At 37.5% G+C, this 18,526-nt stretch overlaps 1 protein-coding gene across 6 annotated transcripts in view; it reads right to left on the reverse strand.

The window, feature by feature from the left end:
- Window positions 1–12,027: 12,027 nt before the first annotated feature.
- The window catches only part of ARID4A (AT-rich interaction domain 4A), a 58,643-nt gene continuing 52,144 nt past the window's right edge, over window positions 12,028–18,526 (reverse strand). For all 6 annotated transcript variants that reach the window (XM_019923431.2, XM_073800424.1, XM_073800423.1 and 3 more), the window contains 2 exons: window positions 17,911–18,057; window positions 12,028–13,889 (listed from right to left, as the gene is read on the reverse strand). In XM_019923431.2, coding sequence (XP_019778990.1) covers window positions 13,786–13,889; window positions 17,911–18,057 — 251 coding nt within the window. In that variant the 3' untranslated portion in view covers window positions 12,028–13,785. The remainder of the gene's footprint in view (window positions 13,890–17,910; window positions 18,058–18,526) is intronic.

Raw genomic sequence — 18,526 nt, forward strand, 5'->3', positions numbered from 1 at the left:
ACCCCAGTACCTCTGCCTACGACACCCATTCCGGCAAATCACAGTATGTTGGGAATCTGGTTAGCTGAGGTACTGATCCTTCTTAGGCCTGTGTTCCCTCAACTGCAACTTTGAGTCATAACTCTGGTCATCTCCTAGTTCACAGAACTGCCCACCGAGCACCTGGACACTAGTCCGTATTCCCCAACCTGGTATGCTTTGTCACCTGCAAGAACCCAGCAGTCCAAAGTCCCCAACCACCTTAGCTCGATAGCAGGCGGTAGGAAGCATGTTGAAGTAATAATAATAGTAACAACAATAATGATTTAGCCTAGAAAAAAACGTTAATTTGCTGGTCTGGGCCGGGCCTGACAGCCAAAGGTCCCAGAGGAAAAGCAACTCCAAGAGACCCATGACACTTACTAGCCTAGATGCTTTTCTAATACTTGCCTTATTCAGCAGACATAGCAGAAAGGAAGTAAGACTTTATTCCAAATATCAGAGTTTTGACTTTATACAAAGCCAAAGAGAAGGCATAAGCTAGGTAAGGACCTTCTTTTTTGTTTGATTGGTTATTCAATTGCTACTTACGATTTCCTGATATTACTACCATGTGCATAGCAAAATGATCATCTCTGCTGTGACTTCCACTGGGGCTGAGAAGCAGCCCATGGCCTCACTATTCAAAAGTTAGCCGGTGTAAGTTACATGCATGTAATTGTTTTCTTGAGTACTGTGTGTTTCTTCCTATAACTCAATCTTCTATTTGGGAGCTTGGGCTATTGTCAAAACCTGATTATAAACACAAACAGAAGATAGGGTAGAATCAGCCTCCAGTGTTACTGGTGATCTGGGAGTGGTATTTAGCTCAGAATCCTGGTGATGGGTTTAGTCCAGCTCCATACGATCTTTTTCTACGCTGACTGCTCTTGTCTTCTAATAAAACTACTCTACCTGTCCCCCACTTCCCATCCTTCACTTCCACTGAGCTCATAGTTAATCCTTGTGGTACATGGAGAGGGGTGGCGCCAGGGAAACTGTGGAGACTAGCAGGGTGTTCAGGGACCAAGTAAACAGTGACATGTAAAGGTAGGAGAACTATTAAGGCAAATAGAAATAAACAGCTCACTGAAGTTGAAATTGCCACAGAGACCATGCCATAAAGTAATTGAAAAATTTTCAAGCAAGTTTCTAAGGTAAGGGTAGATTTTTCTTCTCAAATATAGATACCACTCTTGCTAATTTGGTGATGAGAATTCCAGTAGGGACTTCCCTGGTGGCACAGTGGTTAAGAATCCGCCTGCCAATGCAGGGGACACGGGTTCAAGCCCTGGTCTGGGAAGATTCCCACATGCCATGGAGCAACTAAGCCCATGCACCACAACTACTGAGCCTGCGCTCTAGAGCCATGAGCCACAACTACTGAGCCCTCGTGCTGCATCTACTGAAGCCTGTGCACGCCTAGAGCCTGTGTTCCGCAACAAGAAAAGCCACCACAATGAGAAGCCTGTGCACGGCAAGGAAGAGTAGCCCCTGCTCACCACAACTAGGGAGAAAGCCTGCACGCAGCAATGAAGACCCAATGCAGTCAAAAAAAAAGAATTCCAGTAAAGCTTTTTCAAAATTGAGATCGCATTAATATTGTTCTATGATGGATGACCGCTCTCTTTCTTTTCAACAGCGTTATTGAGGTTATAATTGGTATACAGTAAATTCCCTATATTTAAAGTGCACAATTTGGGACTTCCCTGGTGGTCCAGTGGCTAAGACTCTGCACTCCCAATGCAGGGGGCCTGGGTTCGATCCCTGGTCCAGTAACTAGATCCCACATGCCACAACTAAGAGTTCACAAGCCACAACTAAAGATCCCACATGCCGCAACTGAAGATCCCACGTGCTGCAACTAAGACCCAGCGCAGCCAAATAAATATTAAAAAAATAAAATGTACAATTTGATGCATTTTGACATATGTATACATCCATTGAACCATCACCAAAATCAAAATAATAATCATATCCATCATCCCCAAAAGTCTCCTTGGCCCCTTTTTTTAATCTGTTCTTCTGCTTATCCTTCCCTGCCTCCCCCACCATCCTCTGCTGTGTCACTATAGTTTGCATTTTCTAGATTATTATATACAGTTGACCCTTGAACAAAGTGGGGGGGTTAGGAGTGCCAATTCTCTGCGCAGTCAAAAATTGTATAACTTACAGTCTGCCCTCTGTATGCGTAGTTTCACATCCTCAGATTCAACCAACCTCAGATTGTGTAGTACTATAGCATTTACTATTGAGAAAAATATGTGTAAGTGGACCCAGGCAGTTCAAACCCATGTTTCTCCAGAATCGACTCTAAATGGAATCATACAATGTGTACTGTTTTATTGTCTGGCTTCTTTCAATCAGCATAATGATTATCCATGTTGTTTTATCAGTAGTTCATTTTTATTGGTAAATAGTTTTGATTTTATGGATATACTACAATTTGTTTAACCATTCATCTGTTGATGGACATTTGGATTATTTCCAGTTTTGGGCTATTACAGATAAAGCTGAGGGAGTTCCCTGGTTGTCTAGTGGTTAGGATTCCGGGCTTTCACTGCCGTGGCCCAGGTTTAATCTCTGGTCAGGGAACTGAGATCCTGCAAGCTGTGCAGTATGGCCAAAATTTAAAAAGAGAAGAAAAAAAAAAAAAAGACTAGCGCTTACAAAAATAAAATTAAAAGGATAAGAAAACAAAACAAAGCTGCTACAAGCAATTGTATACAAGTCTTTATATGACACATTTTTCCTGTTCTCTTAAGAATACCTAAAGGTGAAATGGCTGGATCGTATGGTAGGAGTCTGTTTAATTTTTTAAGAAACTGCCAAACATTTTTCCAAAATGGCTACACCAGTGTATGAGAGTTCCAGTTCCTCCATATTGTTGCCAACAGTTGGTATGGTCAACCTTTTTAAATTTTAACTTAATAGGCAGGTAGTGGATTCTCACTGTGGTTTTATCTTGTATTTCCCTAATGCCTAATGATATTGAACACTTTTTAAAAATAGACTATTTTTTTAGAGAAGTTTTAGATTCACAGGAAAATTGAAAAGTACAGAGGGTTCCCATATACCCCCTGAACCCACATAAGCACAAACTCCTCCCTCCCACATTAGAGCGGCACATTAGTGATAATCAATGAACCTACGTGCACATCATTATCACCCAAAGTCTACAGTTTACATTACAGTTCACCCTTGGTGTTGTACAAATGTATAATGATTTGACAAAGGTATAATAACATGTATCCATCCTTATAGTATTATGCAGAATAGTTTCACTGCCCTAAAACCCTCTTCACTCCACCTGTTCATCCCTCTCTCTCCCCAACCCCTGGCAAGCATTAATTTTTTTTACTGTCTCCATAGTTTTGCCTTTTACAGAATGTCATATACTTAGAACCATATAGTTCTTAGCCTTTTCCAAGTCTTTTCATGGCTTGATAGCACATTTCTGTTAGTGCTTAATGATACTCCATTGTCTGGATGTACCACAGTTCATTCATTCACCTACTAAAGGACTTGGAAGCCTCCAAGTTTTGGCAATTATAGATAAAGCTGCTATTAACATCTGGGCAGGTTTTTGTGTGGACATGCTTTCAACCCATTTCAGTATATACTAAGGAGCAGGATTGCTGGATCATATGTACGAGTATGTTTAGCTTTGTAAGAAACTGCCAAACTGTCTTCCAAAGTGGCTGTACCATTTTGCATTCCCACCAGCAATGAATGAGAGTTCCTCTTGTTCCACATTCTTGTCAACACTTGGCATTGTCAGCGTTTTGAATTTTTGCATTCTAATTAGATGTGTAGTCATATATCTCATTATTTTAATTTGCATTTCCATGATGACATATAATGTGGAGCATCTTTTCATGTGCTTATTTGCCATCTGTTTATTTTCTTCGATGATTGTGTCTGTTAAGGGCCTCGGCACATTTTCAAATCTGGTTGTTCATTTTCTTATTGTTCAGTTTTAAGAGTTCTTTGTTTATTTTGGATAAGTCTGCTATGACCTGAACGTTTGTGTCCACCCAAAATTCTTATGTTAAAATCCTAATTCCTAATGCTGGTATTAGGAGGTGGGGCTTTTGGGAGGTGATTAGGTCATGAGGATGGAGCTCTCAAGATTGGGATTAGTGCCCTTATAAAAGAGGCCCCACAGAACAACCCATCCCTTTCTACTCCAAAAGGCCCTCACTGGACCATGCTGGCACCTTGATCTTAGAATCCCTAGCCTCTGGAACTATAGGGAATAAGTTATTTATTTTTAAGCCACCCAGTTTATATTTTTGTTATAGTAGTCCAAACAGACTAAGACATAGTCGTTTATCAAGTATGTCTTTTGCAAATATTTTCTCCAGTCTATAGCTTGCCTTCTCATTCTCTTGATGAACACCATTTGTATGTACTTCTTTGACATTCATGTATCTTCCTTGGAGAAGTGTGTGTTCAAATATTTAGTCTTTTTTTTTTTTTTAATTGCATTGTTTGCTCTCTACTGTTGAGTTTTTAGAGTTCTTTACATAGTCTGGATACAAGTCCCTTATTTGATAAATGCTTTGCAAATATTTTCTCCCAGTTTGTTTCTTGTCTTTTTATTCTTTTAACAATGTCTTTTCAAGAGCCAAAGTTTTAAAATTTAATGAAGTCAAATTTATCAAATTATTCCTTTATGGATTGTGCTTTTGGTGTTGTATCTGAGAAGTCTTCACCTAACCCAGTTACGCACAAGGTCGCAAAGATTTTCTCCTGATTTCTTTTTTAAAGTGTTATGGTTTTAGGTTTTGTAATCCATTCTGAGTTTTTGTATATGGTGTGAGGTATGGCTCCAAGTTCATTTTTTCTGCATATGGATGTCCAATTGTTCCAGGATCATTTCTTTAAAAAGATCGTCCTTTCTTCATTATATTGTCTTTGCACCTTTATGAAAAATCAATTGTCCATACATGGGAGGCTTATTTCTGGACTCTCTTTTCTGTTCCATGAGTCCAGACTCTCTATTCTGTTCTATGGGTCTGGACTCCCTGTTTTGTTCCAAAACAACATTTTGATTACTATAGCTTTATAATAATTATTGAAATCAGGCAGCATTAGGCCTCCAACTTAGCTCTTATTCGAGATGATTTGGCTATTCTAGGTCTTTTTCATTTCCACATGAATTTAGTAATTAGCTTATCAATTTCTACAAAAAAGCCTCCTGGTGTTTTGATTGGGATTACATTAAATTTGAGAAGCAAAAAAATTCCTAACAATATTAGGTTTTATGACCCATGAACAAGGTACATGTCCTCATAGATTGTCTCTATTTTTTTAAAATTTTATTATTATTTTTTTTTTGCAGTACGTGGGCCTCTCACTGTTGTGGCCTCTCCCGTTGCGGAGCACAGGCTCCGGACGCGCAGGCTCAGCAGCCATGGCTCACGGGCCTAGCCGCTCTGCAGCATGTAGGATCTTTCCGGATCGGGGCACGAACCCATGTCCCCTGCATCGGCAGGTGGACTCTCAACCACTGCGCCACCAGGGAAGCCCAGATTGTCTCTATTTTATCTCAGCAATTCTTTGTAGTTTTCAGTTTCGGTCTTTCCATCCTTTGTCAGATTCATTGTAACATGTTTTCATGCTATTGTAAATGATATTGTTAAAATTTCAATTTCTGATTATTTATTGCTAGTACATAGAAATACAATTGATTTTTATAATCTTGCATCCTACATTCTTGCTAAACTCACGAGTTTGAATGCCTCTGATTTCTTTTTTCCTGAATGCTTTAGAACCTCCAATACAGTGTTAAATAGAAGTAGTGAGAGTAGCTCTCCCTGTCTTAGTCCTAATCTTGGAGAAAATAATGCAGTCTTTCATCATCAAGTATGATGTTAACTGTAGGTTTTTCATAGATGTCCTTTATCGGGTTGAGGAAGTTGCCTTCTATTCCCAGTTTGTTGAGCTTTTTTTTCAGGAACGGATGTTGGGTTTTGTCAAATGCCTTTTCTGCATCTATGGTTTTTCTTTTTTAATTTGTTAATAAGCTGAATTATATTGATTTTTGAATATCAAACCAACCCTACATTCCTGAGATAAACCCTACTTGGCCCATGTTGTATTATCCGTTTAATATGTTGTTGGATTTTATTTGCTAAAATTTTGTTTAGAGTTTTTGCATACATATTCATTAAGGATATTGGTCTTTAGTTTTCCTTCCTTGCAATATCTGGTTTTGGTGTCAGAGTAAAGCTGGCCTCATAGAGTGAATTGGCAGCATTCCTTCATCTTCAATTTTTTGGAAGAGTTTGATGAATTAGTATTATGTCTTCCTTAAATTAGTATTAATATTATGTATTCCTTAAATGTTTGGTAGAATTCATGGTGAAGCTGGACCTTTACTTTGTGGGAAGGTTTTTTAATATTAATTCCATTTGATAACAGATATAGGGTTAATCAGGTTATATATTTATTCTTGAGTAAATTTAGGAAATTTGGGTCTTTCAATGAATTTTTCTATTTCATGTGAGTTGTTGAATTTATTAGCATAGAGATGTTCATAGTATTCCTTCATTATCCCTATAATAGCTATAGATACAATCTGCAGTGATGCCACCTTTCTCACTCCTGACATTGGTAATTTGTGTCTTCTCTATTTCCTTTCCTAATCAGCCTGGCTAGAGGCTTATCAATTTTAAAGATAGTTCTTTATTTTTGAAGTCTATTATTGGCAAATTGAGTCCATTGTGCTAAAATCCTACTCTACCAGAGCAGTACACGGTATGAAAGCACTCTACTGATCCAATGAATGAAAAAAAAACCCATTGATTTCTGCATGTAAAGTCCTTTTAATATTATTACTCTCTTTTAGACATTAACCATTTCCTTATCTCTTAGGTCAATTATTTAGGGCTAGTAAGATACAAATCAGCAAAATTGCCAGAGGCCAGGTTAAATGCTTGAGGATGTGTTCCAAGAGAAGGCTAAAGGGAGGTGAGGCAGGTGACTGGCACTGAGGAGAGAAGGAACCTTGAAACAATGAAGAAAACAGATGGAGGCTGAGGACACAGTGAATCAGAGAAAGTATAATAAAACTATAAGGCAGGAATCTTGGGATATTAAACTAGCAACTTAAACAGGATGAAACAGTATAAACTCTAGTAACAAGAAATGAAGGTCGGCCTTCCCTGGTGGCGCAGTGGTTGAGAGTCCGCCTGCCGATGCAGGGGACGCGGGTTCGTGCCCCGGTCCGGGAAGATCCCACGTGCCGCGGAGCGGCTGGGCCCGTGAGCCGTGGCCGCTGAGCCGGCGCGTCCGGAGCCTGTGCTCCGCAGCGGGAGAGGCCACAACAGTGAGAGGCCCGCGTACCGCAAAAAAAAAAAAAAAAAAAATGAAGGTCACATAAAATCTAATTCAAGAGTGACTACTCAAAGTTACGGTAAAATATTCAATTTAATAGCATCAATGTTTCAAAAAGATATTTGAGAAATGTTCAGAAATTAGAGGAAAAGGTTACATAAATTAGCTTCAGTAAATTATGAAAAATAGGATTTCTATTTATACTCAACACTGAAAAATAATATACTGGGTCTATTTTACCTATGTTAGCAGGAAGATCTTAAGATTTCTGGTCAAATGAAGGAACCTCAAAAGGGTCATAACATATGTAGGTGGGGAAAAAGCACAAATTTCTCCTTGCTTTCCCCAGGCTAAGAAAAAATCACTGACTTGATTAAACTTGAGTTTTGTACTAGCCAACCACAGTGACTTTGGGTTTGCATGTGCACTATGCTTTTTTGATTTAGAAGATTGTTTTCCTTTACATTCAATCTGCACATATTTAAAGTATACACTTTCAGTAATTTTCACATATGTGTACACCCATGAAACCATTATCACAACCACCAAAATAATGAACACAACCGTGACCCCCAGATGTTTCCTTGGCCCCTGTGTAATCTCTCCCTCCCAGGCCACCCACGCCACGACCCCCACCAACTTTCCAAGAACCCAATGACTTGCTGTCGCTCTAATGTGTATTTTCTATAATTTTGTATAAATGCAGTCAAAGTGTGTACTCTGTTTTACCTGGCTTCACTCAGCATAATTATTTTGAGATTCATCGAATTTGTTGCCTGTATCATCTGTTCCTTTTTACTGCTGAGTTGTATTCCACTGTATGGATATGCAATAATTTATTAATCTATTCACCAGTGGATGGGCATTTGGATTGTTTTAAGTATTTGTTATTAATAAAGTTGCTTTATGTGGACATGCTTTCATTTCTCTTGGCTAAATATCTAGGAGTGGAATGGCTAGGTCACATTGTTTAAATTTTTAACAAATTGCCAAAAATTTTCCAAAGTATTTGTACCATTTTGTATTCTCACCAGCTGCGTAAGAGAGTTCTAGTTCTTCTGCATCCTCCCCAACACTTGGTATGGTTAAGGAGAACTTACAGGGTCTGGGATTCTGCTCAGTAGGATTTATAAGCAGTCATTTATAACTTAGCTAACTGTTTGAACATGGGCAAATCACTTGACCCTTCTAAATATCACAACTATTACAACTGCTAAAAAACAAAAACATCTGACAATATCCAGTGCTGACAAGGACATAGTGCAGCTGGAACTCTTGTGTGTTGCTGGTGGGGATGCAAAATGGTACGGTCATACAAAAGTTACTCCTAGGTGTTTACCGGAGAAATGAATATTTACAGTGGCTCTATTCATAATTATTAAATGCCTTGTCATAGAGAAGTTTTTAATTTTAATGCAGTCAGATTTAGTTTAGGTTTTTATTTAAGAGTAGGTTTGGATAAGGATCAAAGAGAATTTCTGAGAGCAGTTAGCAACTGGTGGGAAAGGTGCCCCATCAAAGGAACACTACCAGTAAAATCTGTGTTCACAACTATCTTGTTAAAGCTTAGCTATTATAGGGCCAATTGTGGAGAAAATGACTGCATCACAGAAATGGTTAATTCTAGAAATCACTTACGGACTTCCCAGGACCATTCATCGTTGGAAACCAAGGGAAACTTCAGCAGTTTATTATCCTCCATCAGAGACCAAGGTTCTCTAGAGGATAACATGTACTGGAATATAACAGTAAAGGAACTAGTTGTGGGATTTGCAGATAAAATATAGGATGCCCAGTTAAATTTGAATTTCCGATAAATAACAATTTTTACATGAGACATACTTATACTAAAAAATTATTTGTTGTTTGACTAAAATTCAAATTTAACTGGGTATCCTGTATTTTTTATTTGCTAAATCTGGCAACCCTAAACTGGTGAGACTCTTGAATCAGATTGTCTTGTTTAATGTAATTTAGCCTTGAGAAGAAATCCAATTACCTGTGAAGAGTAATCATTTATTATATTTACATGGAAGTTCCTTAAGTTTTTCAAAAGTAGAACTTTTAAAAATGAATTTTGCATGGTATAGATTACAAAATGAAGATGGCTTCATAATTATGTTAACTACAAATTCCAAAATTATAAACACTGCCCTTCTTATTCTGTTTAAAAAGATATAATGGGTCTCTATGAATAAAAAGGTTTTGTTGTCCTTCTCAACATGGAAAACAACATTTGATTTTGTTAGTAAATGTGAAGGACTAAAAAAATATTTATATGCTGAAAACACCAAGTATGTATTTGTTAGAAATTCCCTATTAGTGCAAACTCCATTTTAAGAGTCATTCAACCCTCACTAATGATGAATGCTATCACATACTGTAGTCTTCCTGTAATGGAACAAAAGTCTGTCTGTAACTGCATGACAGTAATGGAAGAGGGAAGAGAAGAAGAAACAAGGAGAGGAGGGAAAAGAACTCATCAGCTTAAGAATATTTTAAGTTGGGGATTAGACTGTTAAACAAGTTTTACATTTTTCAAATGATACTTTTAAATCACTTTATGAAAAGAACACCAAAGACAACTTTTAAATGTCTGACTTTGTGCATAAGGATCACTGGTAAAAATACAATGGCAATTCAAAAGTAATTTTTCTCAATTTAAGTAAACATAGCTTTTGACCATCTTACTATACGTTAGATGCCGGACCAGGCACTTTGTGGGATACCCCTGTGACTGAGGAGTACTTAGGGAACTAAACACCTAGTCGGGTAGAAAGACACAGGCATAAGTAAATGCAATATATTCAATACCAGGTGAGTTGTCAAGTAAAATAATACAGATTGAAAATGCTATCAGAGCATAAAAGAGTGTGATATTCTGGGGGGGGTGGTAAGAAGTCAGCAAAAGCTTCCCGGAAAAGTGGCTCTTGAAATGGCTCTGGATAAGTAGGGATGGGGTGGGGGGGACAGAAGGAGCAAGAGGCCAAGGTCGGCAGGTATAAGATTTAGGCAATGCCTGAATAACTCTGCTTTACCTGGCTCCTGCTTCTTCTGCCTCAGGCCTGTTCTCTTACCACCAATTTCTCCTCCTCAATGTGCCTGAGCATTTTACTCACCATATCGCTCCTCCCATTTGTCTAACCAATTTATAATCCCCACTGGGGCCCAGTTTTACTGTTGCTTTCTCTGCAAAGTCTTCGCCGACCATCTTTGCCTTCAAACTAGTTGGGCTCTGTATCGTTTTCTCGTGGCACACCATAACTTCATATGCTAATCACACCTGCAGTTAAGAATTACATGGGGGATTCCCTGGTGGCACAGTGGTTAAGAAACCGCCTGCCAATACAGGGGACATGGGTTCGAGCCCTGGTCCAGGAAGATCCCATGTGCCGCAGAGCAACTAAGCCCGTGTGCCACAACTACTTGGCCTGCGCTCTAGAGCCCGTGAGCCACAACTACTGAGCCTGCGCGCCACAACTACTGAGCCTGCGCGCCACAACTACTGAAGCCCGTGCGCCTAGAGCCCATGCTTCACAACAAGAGAAGCCACCACGAGAAGCCTATGCATGGCAACAAAGAGTAGCCCCTGCTTACCGCAACTAGAGAAAGCCCGCACGCAGCAATGGAGACCCAATGCAGCCAAAAATTAATTAATTAATTAAAAAAAGAATTACATGGGATAATTGTTTAACATATAACTCTTTAGGTTATACAGTCCACAAATACAGGGACTTTTTTCTGTCATGTTCACTGTTAGGTCTCCTGAGCCTTAGCACAATGCCTGGCACATCAAAGATACCCAATAAATTTTTTATGATCAAAAATTCATAAATTTTTGATGACTGAATTCTAAAACATGTGGTTGACTATAGCTTCAAATGCTTTCACAATGTTGATAGCTATGTTATACTACAGGGCGTATAAGAAAGGTATATAAGCAAATTAACAGCATGATGCATAAAGATTGCCAATTAAAAGCAATTTCGTAGAAGACATAGCATATATGTGCTAGATACGAACATCTTTCTTAGTGAAGGGCAGGAAAACTAGAAATTTAACATAAACAATAATAAAAGCACACATGGAATATTAAAACAGAAATCTCCATAATCTTCAAATAACTTGACTTTATAGATAGCACCTTTCATTTTAGATACTAAAGAGTATATTTTTATTTTTTTAGTCATATGCAAGAGCTATCTACTCAAAATTTAGCTAATCTCAAAATATGGTCAATATCTGAATTTAATACCTAGTCAATATTCTTACAAATTTCAGTAACTTTCATAATCCTTTCCAGCCCCCCAAAATAAAAGGATTTTAAGTGTCCATATACCCATTCAATGAATTTATAATTTTACTCTCTGTAGCAAGATCCCAGTACATCATCACCAGATTTATATTGATTAGAAAGGACAATATTCAAGCTGATACATCATTAAAATATCTAATGTATGAATCTAAAGTTGCCTCCTAGTTCCAACTGTATTTGAATGACACACTTTTAAAATTTTTATAATTAAGTACTAGAAATATTTAATTGTAGAGACTGAAGAATATATTGAATATGCTTTGTTTTATGAAGTCTGGTTTTCCAACTGTGAGTTATTGGCACTTAGGGGAAAAAAACAATCACTTAAATGAAAACTAAAAATATAAAGCCTATGTTTAAAACATGGCCTTTATTAATACTGCCCACTGAGCTCCATTTTTATTTTACATTGAAATACTTCTGCTTTGCAAAGAAAAGACAGAAAAGTGCATTTTACAAGAGTACTTTTTTGTTTTTAATTCTCTGCGAAAATGGAAGGAATCTGAATCACAAGTTCACAATGTGGTAAAATGAAATTAAGAAACAATGATTTCATTAATGCTATGCCATCACTAGTGTTTGGCTCTGACTCTGTTCTTGTAAATCAGATCCTGATATACAGTCTAGAGCATCTAGGTTATTACTCTACGCATATTAAACACAGGAAAGAAGGTTTAAAAAAAAACCCTTTCAATGTACAAACATGAATTTAAAAACTGATTTTAAAAAATCACCTTTTTACATAATGTATATGGCAAAACTGCTTTAAATACATGGTTTTGGAAGAATTATTTACAAAATGTATCAGTCTGTGAAACAATTCACAAACAAAGCATACATAATTGCTTTACTTAGTTGTTGCATCTCAACTTTGGGAGATATAAATTTATTCGGCAGTACAGCAAACATAAAAACTGTGACAAAATATCTTAAGGGCAACCAAAAATTTGATCCTCAAAACAGTTTAAGTACTAGGACTGCCAAAGTTTCTAAACAAGGACATACTTTAATGATCCAGATGCCCATTTATAGTTCTACACTGTTTGAAGGACTGAGACAGACTCCCTTCAGTACAGGCAAAGCCGCTGGATGCAACCTCCTGTAAAAGGGACAGCTGAGAGCTATTGTCATTCGAAGAGTGAATTAACCTAGAATTTTCTTTTTTTCAATTTTATTAATATTTTAAAAAATACATAAAAATACAACATCCAATGTCTGAATAAATATATTTAACAAGTTGCAAGATAATACCTTATTTTACACAAAATTTTCAGCTTTAGAAATCTTGTTAAATAACTTCATTGTTGTTATATATTTCATTTTTGTCTTTTTGTAACAAAATAAAAACTCTGAAATTACATAGAAAAAAGACAAAATATTTTTGTCAAGGGATAAGATAGTCCACTGAAAACTTATTCACAATTCCACTGTAAACATTAATAAACATTAAAATATTTGCATAATTGTGTGCTCAAAAATCCTATAAAAAGTGGAAGACTTATTACAACTGTAGTTTTCAGTCAACTACACTTCCTTTCACAATTTATTTTGTCCCATTTACACCTTAAACCTGGGCACACTGCTGAACATATACTTTGGCAGTTCTAAATAGCAAGTGCTTCCACAAAAAGAAAAAAAAAAAAAAAAGAAAACCAACAACAACAATAAAAAAACACAACATAAACCCCCTAGTCACCAAGTGTTCAAATACATCTCAGTGAAAGTGCAGCAGTAACTATTTAGCTGGATATTTTGATGTTTATCATGTGCACTTGCTTGTCTATGATTTCTATAACACCTGAAAGCTTTATTATACAAATTCAAATTTGCTAAGTGCCCTTTTTCTATCTTCACAAAAAAACGAAAAAAAAATTAAAAATTATGACAAATATGGCAGGCTGCCTAAACTTCAGTTATTAATCAGCTTATTTTTCTTGCAACAGAAAAAAAAAGAAAAGAGAAGGGAATAGATACAATCCAGCCTGGAAAAGTGTACAGGATATACTTAGCAATGTCAAACCAGTTGAGTGCTTTCTGTGGTTGTATTTCAGGGATTTGGGATTTATGTCCTTGGCAGCAAACTGCTGGGAAGGCAGAGAAAACATTTATCACCTGCATTCTACAGCAAGTACGTTCTGTGGGGGAGATGATGAGGAGGGACTCATTCCAGTGTCTGATGAAGCAGATGACATGGAGGCTCCTGCATGAGACACTGTAGGATCAAAGAAGCTACGTTAGACCCGACAACTATCACACAAAGATACCCAGCCACCGGCAAATCAAAAATAAATTTCTTAACATTATTCACTTCAATTATAGTCCTCTTAAATGGTGCATGAAGGAATAACAACATTTTGTCAGCAAAAATTTTGTTTGGTTCAATTGAGTGGAATCAGTCTCTCATCACTTAAGTAACTCAGTTCAAAAAAGGCACCAGAAAATGTAAAGACTAAAGAGATATAAAATCTTAAATCCCAGGCTTCCCTGGTGGCGCAGTGGTTGAGAGTCCGCCTGCCGATGCAGGGGACACGGGTTCGTGCCCCGGTCCGGGAAGATCCCACATGCCGCGGAGCGGCTGGGCCCGTGAGCCTGCGCGTCCGGAGCCTGTGCTCCGCAACGGGAGAGGCCACAACAGTGAAAGGCCCGCGTACCGCAAAAAAAAATAAAAATAAAAAAAAATCTTAAATCCCTACTTGAAACATCCCTGAAAGAAACTCACCTTGTCCCAAATCAGAAATGAGATCAACCTGAGATAAATTTTCACTATAGCAAATTCCTGCTTTATCTCTGGGTTATAGGACCATAAAAGAATTCACTTATCCTAGAGAATTTCTTTTAACCAGCTAAACATTGGCTTCCTATCTTTATCCTGTCCCAATATACCCGATGGACACAAAACTCTCATAAGCAAGAAGCAGTAATCTAAGTCAGGTATCAGAATCATGGGATCAGGATGGAAATGTGGGTGAGTGATTAGAAAAAGTCTTCAAATGACTTTAACAAAACTCTCCAGGAGCATGGAGCTTGGATTAAAGATCATTACTCTATACCTCAGGTGCTCTGTCATTTTTTAGTTTTTACTTTTTTCTTTGCAGGGCCCTCCTATCTCCTGCTCATGTTTGCCCAGTTATTCCTGTTTTACTTAAAGTCTTAATTTTTGTTTAAGTATACATTCCTCAATGTGTGTACTGCCAAAATGACATGTAACTCATTACTACAAATTCTAATATGTGTGCTAGAAGTCACTCAATGTTTCACTTTAATAACTCACTTCACACACACAAAATTAAGAAAACAAAAAAGGGAAGAAGACTATAAGAAAATCATCTTTTTAGTTGTCTGAACTTATATGACCTTTAGGAAACTCAAAGCCGTTGAAGGTTCTCTGAAGAAAAGCTCAATTTGTTAATTTGTTCTTCTTTCTGTGTTTAAAAATGCTGTAAAGACTTCTTGCTATTTACAGTTTTTAAAGAAAAGGACAGGAGCTTCCCTGGTGGCGCAGTGGTTGAGAGTCCGCCTGCCGATGCAAGGGACATGGATTCGTGCCCCAGTCTGGGAAGATCCCACATGCCGCGGAGCGGCTAGGCCCGTGAGCCATGGCCACTGAGCCTGTGCATCCGGAGCCTATGCTCCGCAACGGGAGAGGCCACAACAGAGAGAGGCCCGCGTACTGCAAAAAAAAAAAAAAAAAAAAAAAAGGAAGAAAAGGACAAACATGGAAGGTCGATCTCTTTGCTTTTGCTCCATCACATTTCCAGGAATTGAAAACTGCTGGACTTGGAGTAGATTCAAGACCACATATGACACAGGCCATTTTATTAGTATTTCATCCCCTAATTCTCTGCCATAGATAGAAAACTTCTCTCAAGATGGGCAAGCCTATCAGATAATTTACTGTTTTTTTTCTTAAAGGGACATCCCTCCTAGAGCCCTCCCCTCCTGTTCCATCCTATTCCTGAAATAGTTGCTTTGTAGGCCTGTTATGTAGTGATCATTCTAGGGCTTCCATGTGCCATCACCTTGAGATTTTCCTTACTGTTTTCCTATGTGGGATTCCTTGTTTGCTGGATGTCATGTTATCTTAATAGCTTGGCTTCTAGTTTTTAATGCCACCATTGAGAAATCTGACGTGAGAAATCTGATGCTGTTCTGAGACCCAGTTTTTTGTATATACCTTTATATGGTAAGCTTTTGGAACCTTACCTCTATCCACAGGGTTCTGAAATTTCATAATGTGCTTTGGTGTGATTTTTTCCTCCATTCTTTATAGAGGTCGCAGGGAGTCCTTTCAATTTTCTAACCCATCTCCTTCAGTTCTGGAAGTTTTTCTTATTTCTTTGATCACAACTTCCTCCTATGTTTATTCAGTGTTCTCTTTCTAGAAATCCTATGATTCAGAAGTTGGATGTCCCAGCCAGATCCTATATTTCTCTTAGTTATTCTCTCCTATTATCTTTTTGATATTTTACTGGGATTTCTTTAGCCTTGCTATCTTACCCTTCTATTTATTTATTTTTTATTCCAAATATCATATTTTTAATTTTTAAGAGATGAATTCATTGATAGTATCATATTCTTGTTTCAAGACGGCAATATCTTTCCTGTAACTCTGGATATTAATTATAGTTTGTTGTTTTTATATGGCACATTGTCCAAGTTACTTTTTTCTATTGAATATTTTGGTTTCTGTCTTTATGTAAAGGCTTTCCTCAAACATCTGGTCTTGTGGCTTCCATATTTAAGGGGGAGCATTAAAAAGCTAACTGGAGGCTATACATGAGGCCGCCGGGCTTTTAAATGTTGGGCAGTGCACACATAGTGATTTGTAAGGATTTTGCTTTTTCGTTCAGGAACCTCCAAATGCTGGTATCTATGTTAGATCACTTCCCTTGGGCTGACCAGTTTCTCCAGAGGAATCTTTCAATCTCCTTCCAGGAATGAGCATAAGCTTGGTTACCAGCTTTCAGACAGACAAGAAGATGAGATCCTTGGTTGGAAAAGGGACAGAAGTCTCATCATTTAGTACTGGGAACTTTCACTCAAGTTCATTATTTTTGGTTTAGCACCTAACCCTCACCTTCAGCTATGGCTGGTGTCCCTGGGTCTTTCTATAAGCCTGTTGATCCCTCTCAGCCTCCAATAACTTAATCTCCTATTTTCTGCTGGAGTTAGGGGAAAAGGTAGTTTGCTTCAGAGGGTGGGATGAAAGGATCCAATTTCTCCTTCCTTTTTCAAACCATCTCCAATTTTCATCCTCACACCTCACACTGTCCTCAGAGCTTTTCTGGGGTGATGTAGTGTGAATTAGCTTGCTTCTCATTGTTTTGTCCCACTGGAAGGATAAACAAGCTTAGGTGTTTAGCATTCTGTCATCTGCTAGGACAGTTACAGTCCATCTGCTTCTCAGCTTCCAAAAGATATGCTGCTGACATTTCTTGTCTACCGTAGTCAGTCTGCTGTCCCATTCTCTCATCCTTGTGGGTATAGGGCTTTTAATTTTCTTTACTATTATTTTAGTGAGGCCTGGGCTTGGGGTAGATATGAGATGTCAATGTTTAACTAGAAGTCAATGCTATGCAGTTTTAAGGTTTAGTTCAGATGCTATTCTCTCCTCATGATTATTCCGAAGTCATCTCTCCTTCCACCAACTCCTGTTCTTGTTAATATCACTCTCAGGGCCCTCAACATACAGTTCCACTAGACGTTAAGACGTTGAGATCGAGGTCTGTATCTCATTCATCTCTGTACTTCCACCACCTGAAAGAGGGCCTGGCATATGGTATGTGTGCATTAATGTTGTAAAGCTGAACTATCTTATATAGTAGTTGCTTAGGAAATGACTTATGATCCCAACAAGATAACCTCCTAGAGGATAAGCCATATCCCTCTTCATTTTGATGAACCCCATAATGAAAAATATAGTGCCTGTTAATAGGCAGCCAATAAATGTTTGTTGAGCAGTGAGAGAACTTCAGAGGGAGTAAGCTCTTCTTAAGAACCCACCACATTTAGTAAAATCACACATTTTGTAAAACAGTTCATAGTCTCTTTCAAGAGTCTCATTCTGATTCAGTTGTTGACTCACTTCAACAATAGCAACAAAGAAGAAAACACTAGGAATCTAAAGATAACAATAAGTATATACTATATTAAAAAGTGGCAAACCTAAATCTTATAAAACGATAGGACATATATTTGAAAAACAGGGGGAAGAAAAATTATAATCAAATTACCTTCTCTGTCTTTCTTTTTTAATCTTTTTCTCCTCCTATCTATGGTTGCAACTTCAGACTTCAAAGACATGTAATACTTTCTGATTTCCTGTAGTTTTTCTTGGAGAAAAGAGATTCTCTCTGTACTGTTCATGTTATCTAATTCATCTAAAAGGGAAAAAAAGTTAATCTGGATTTAAAAATAATTCTATGAGAAAAAATGATGGCAGTTCTATCAAAAGTCCAATTCATAAATCAACAAACGCTTTAGTTTATTAAAACCTAACAGTACACTAAATAAGGCTCTATAAAAATGGAAGGCCTTAATTAAATTCATGAATAAGATTTCTATATATATGCCAAATATTCCACTAAACATGTATTACTTAATGATGTATTACTGAAATAATCAGAAAAGCACAAGGAAACATCAACATTCAGCAACTCTGATCTATAATTGTAGTTATTTATCCAAATAGTGTCTTTGTATTGATGTTTCCTCATTTATTAGTTATTTCCAATTGTCAGTACAAGAAAGGGTGTTTAAGTTTCATCAATTTATATAAATCATACATGTCTCATTCCATAACTGGAGAGCTTTCTCCAATCAATATTTATCAAGTTAGTATTATAAAAA

The sequence above is a fragment of the Tursiops truncatus genome, chromosome 2 (assembly GCF_011762595.2).
Source record: "Tursiops truncatus isolate mTurTru1 chromosome 2, mTurTru1.mat.Y, whole genome shotgun sequence".
In the NCBI taxonomy this organism is placed as follows: domain Eukaryota; kingdom Metazoa; phylum Chordata; class Mammalia; order Artiodactyla; family Delphinidae; genus Tursiops; species Tursiops truncatus.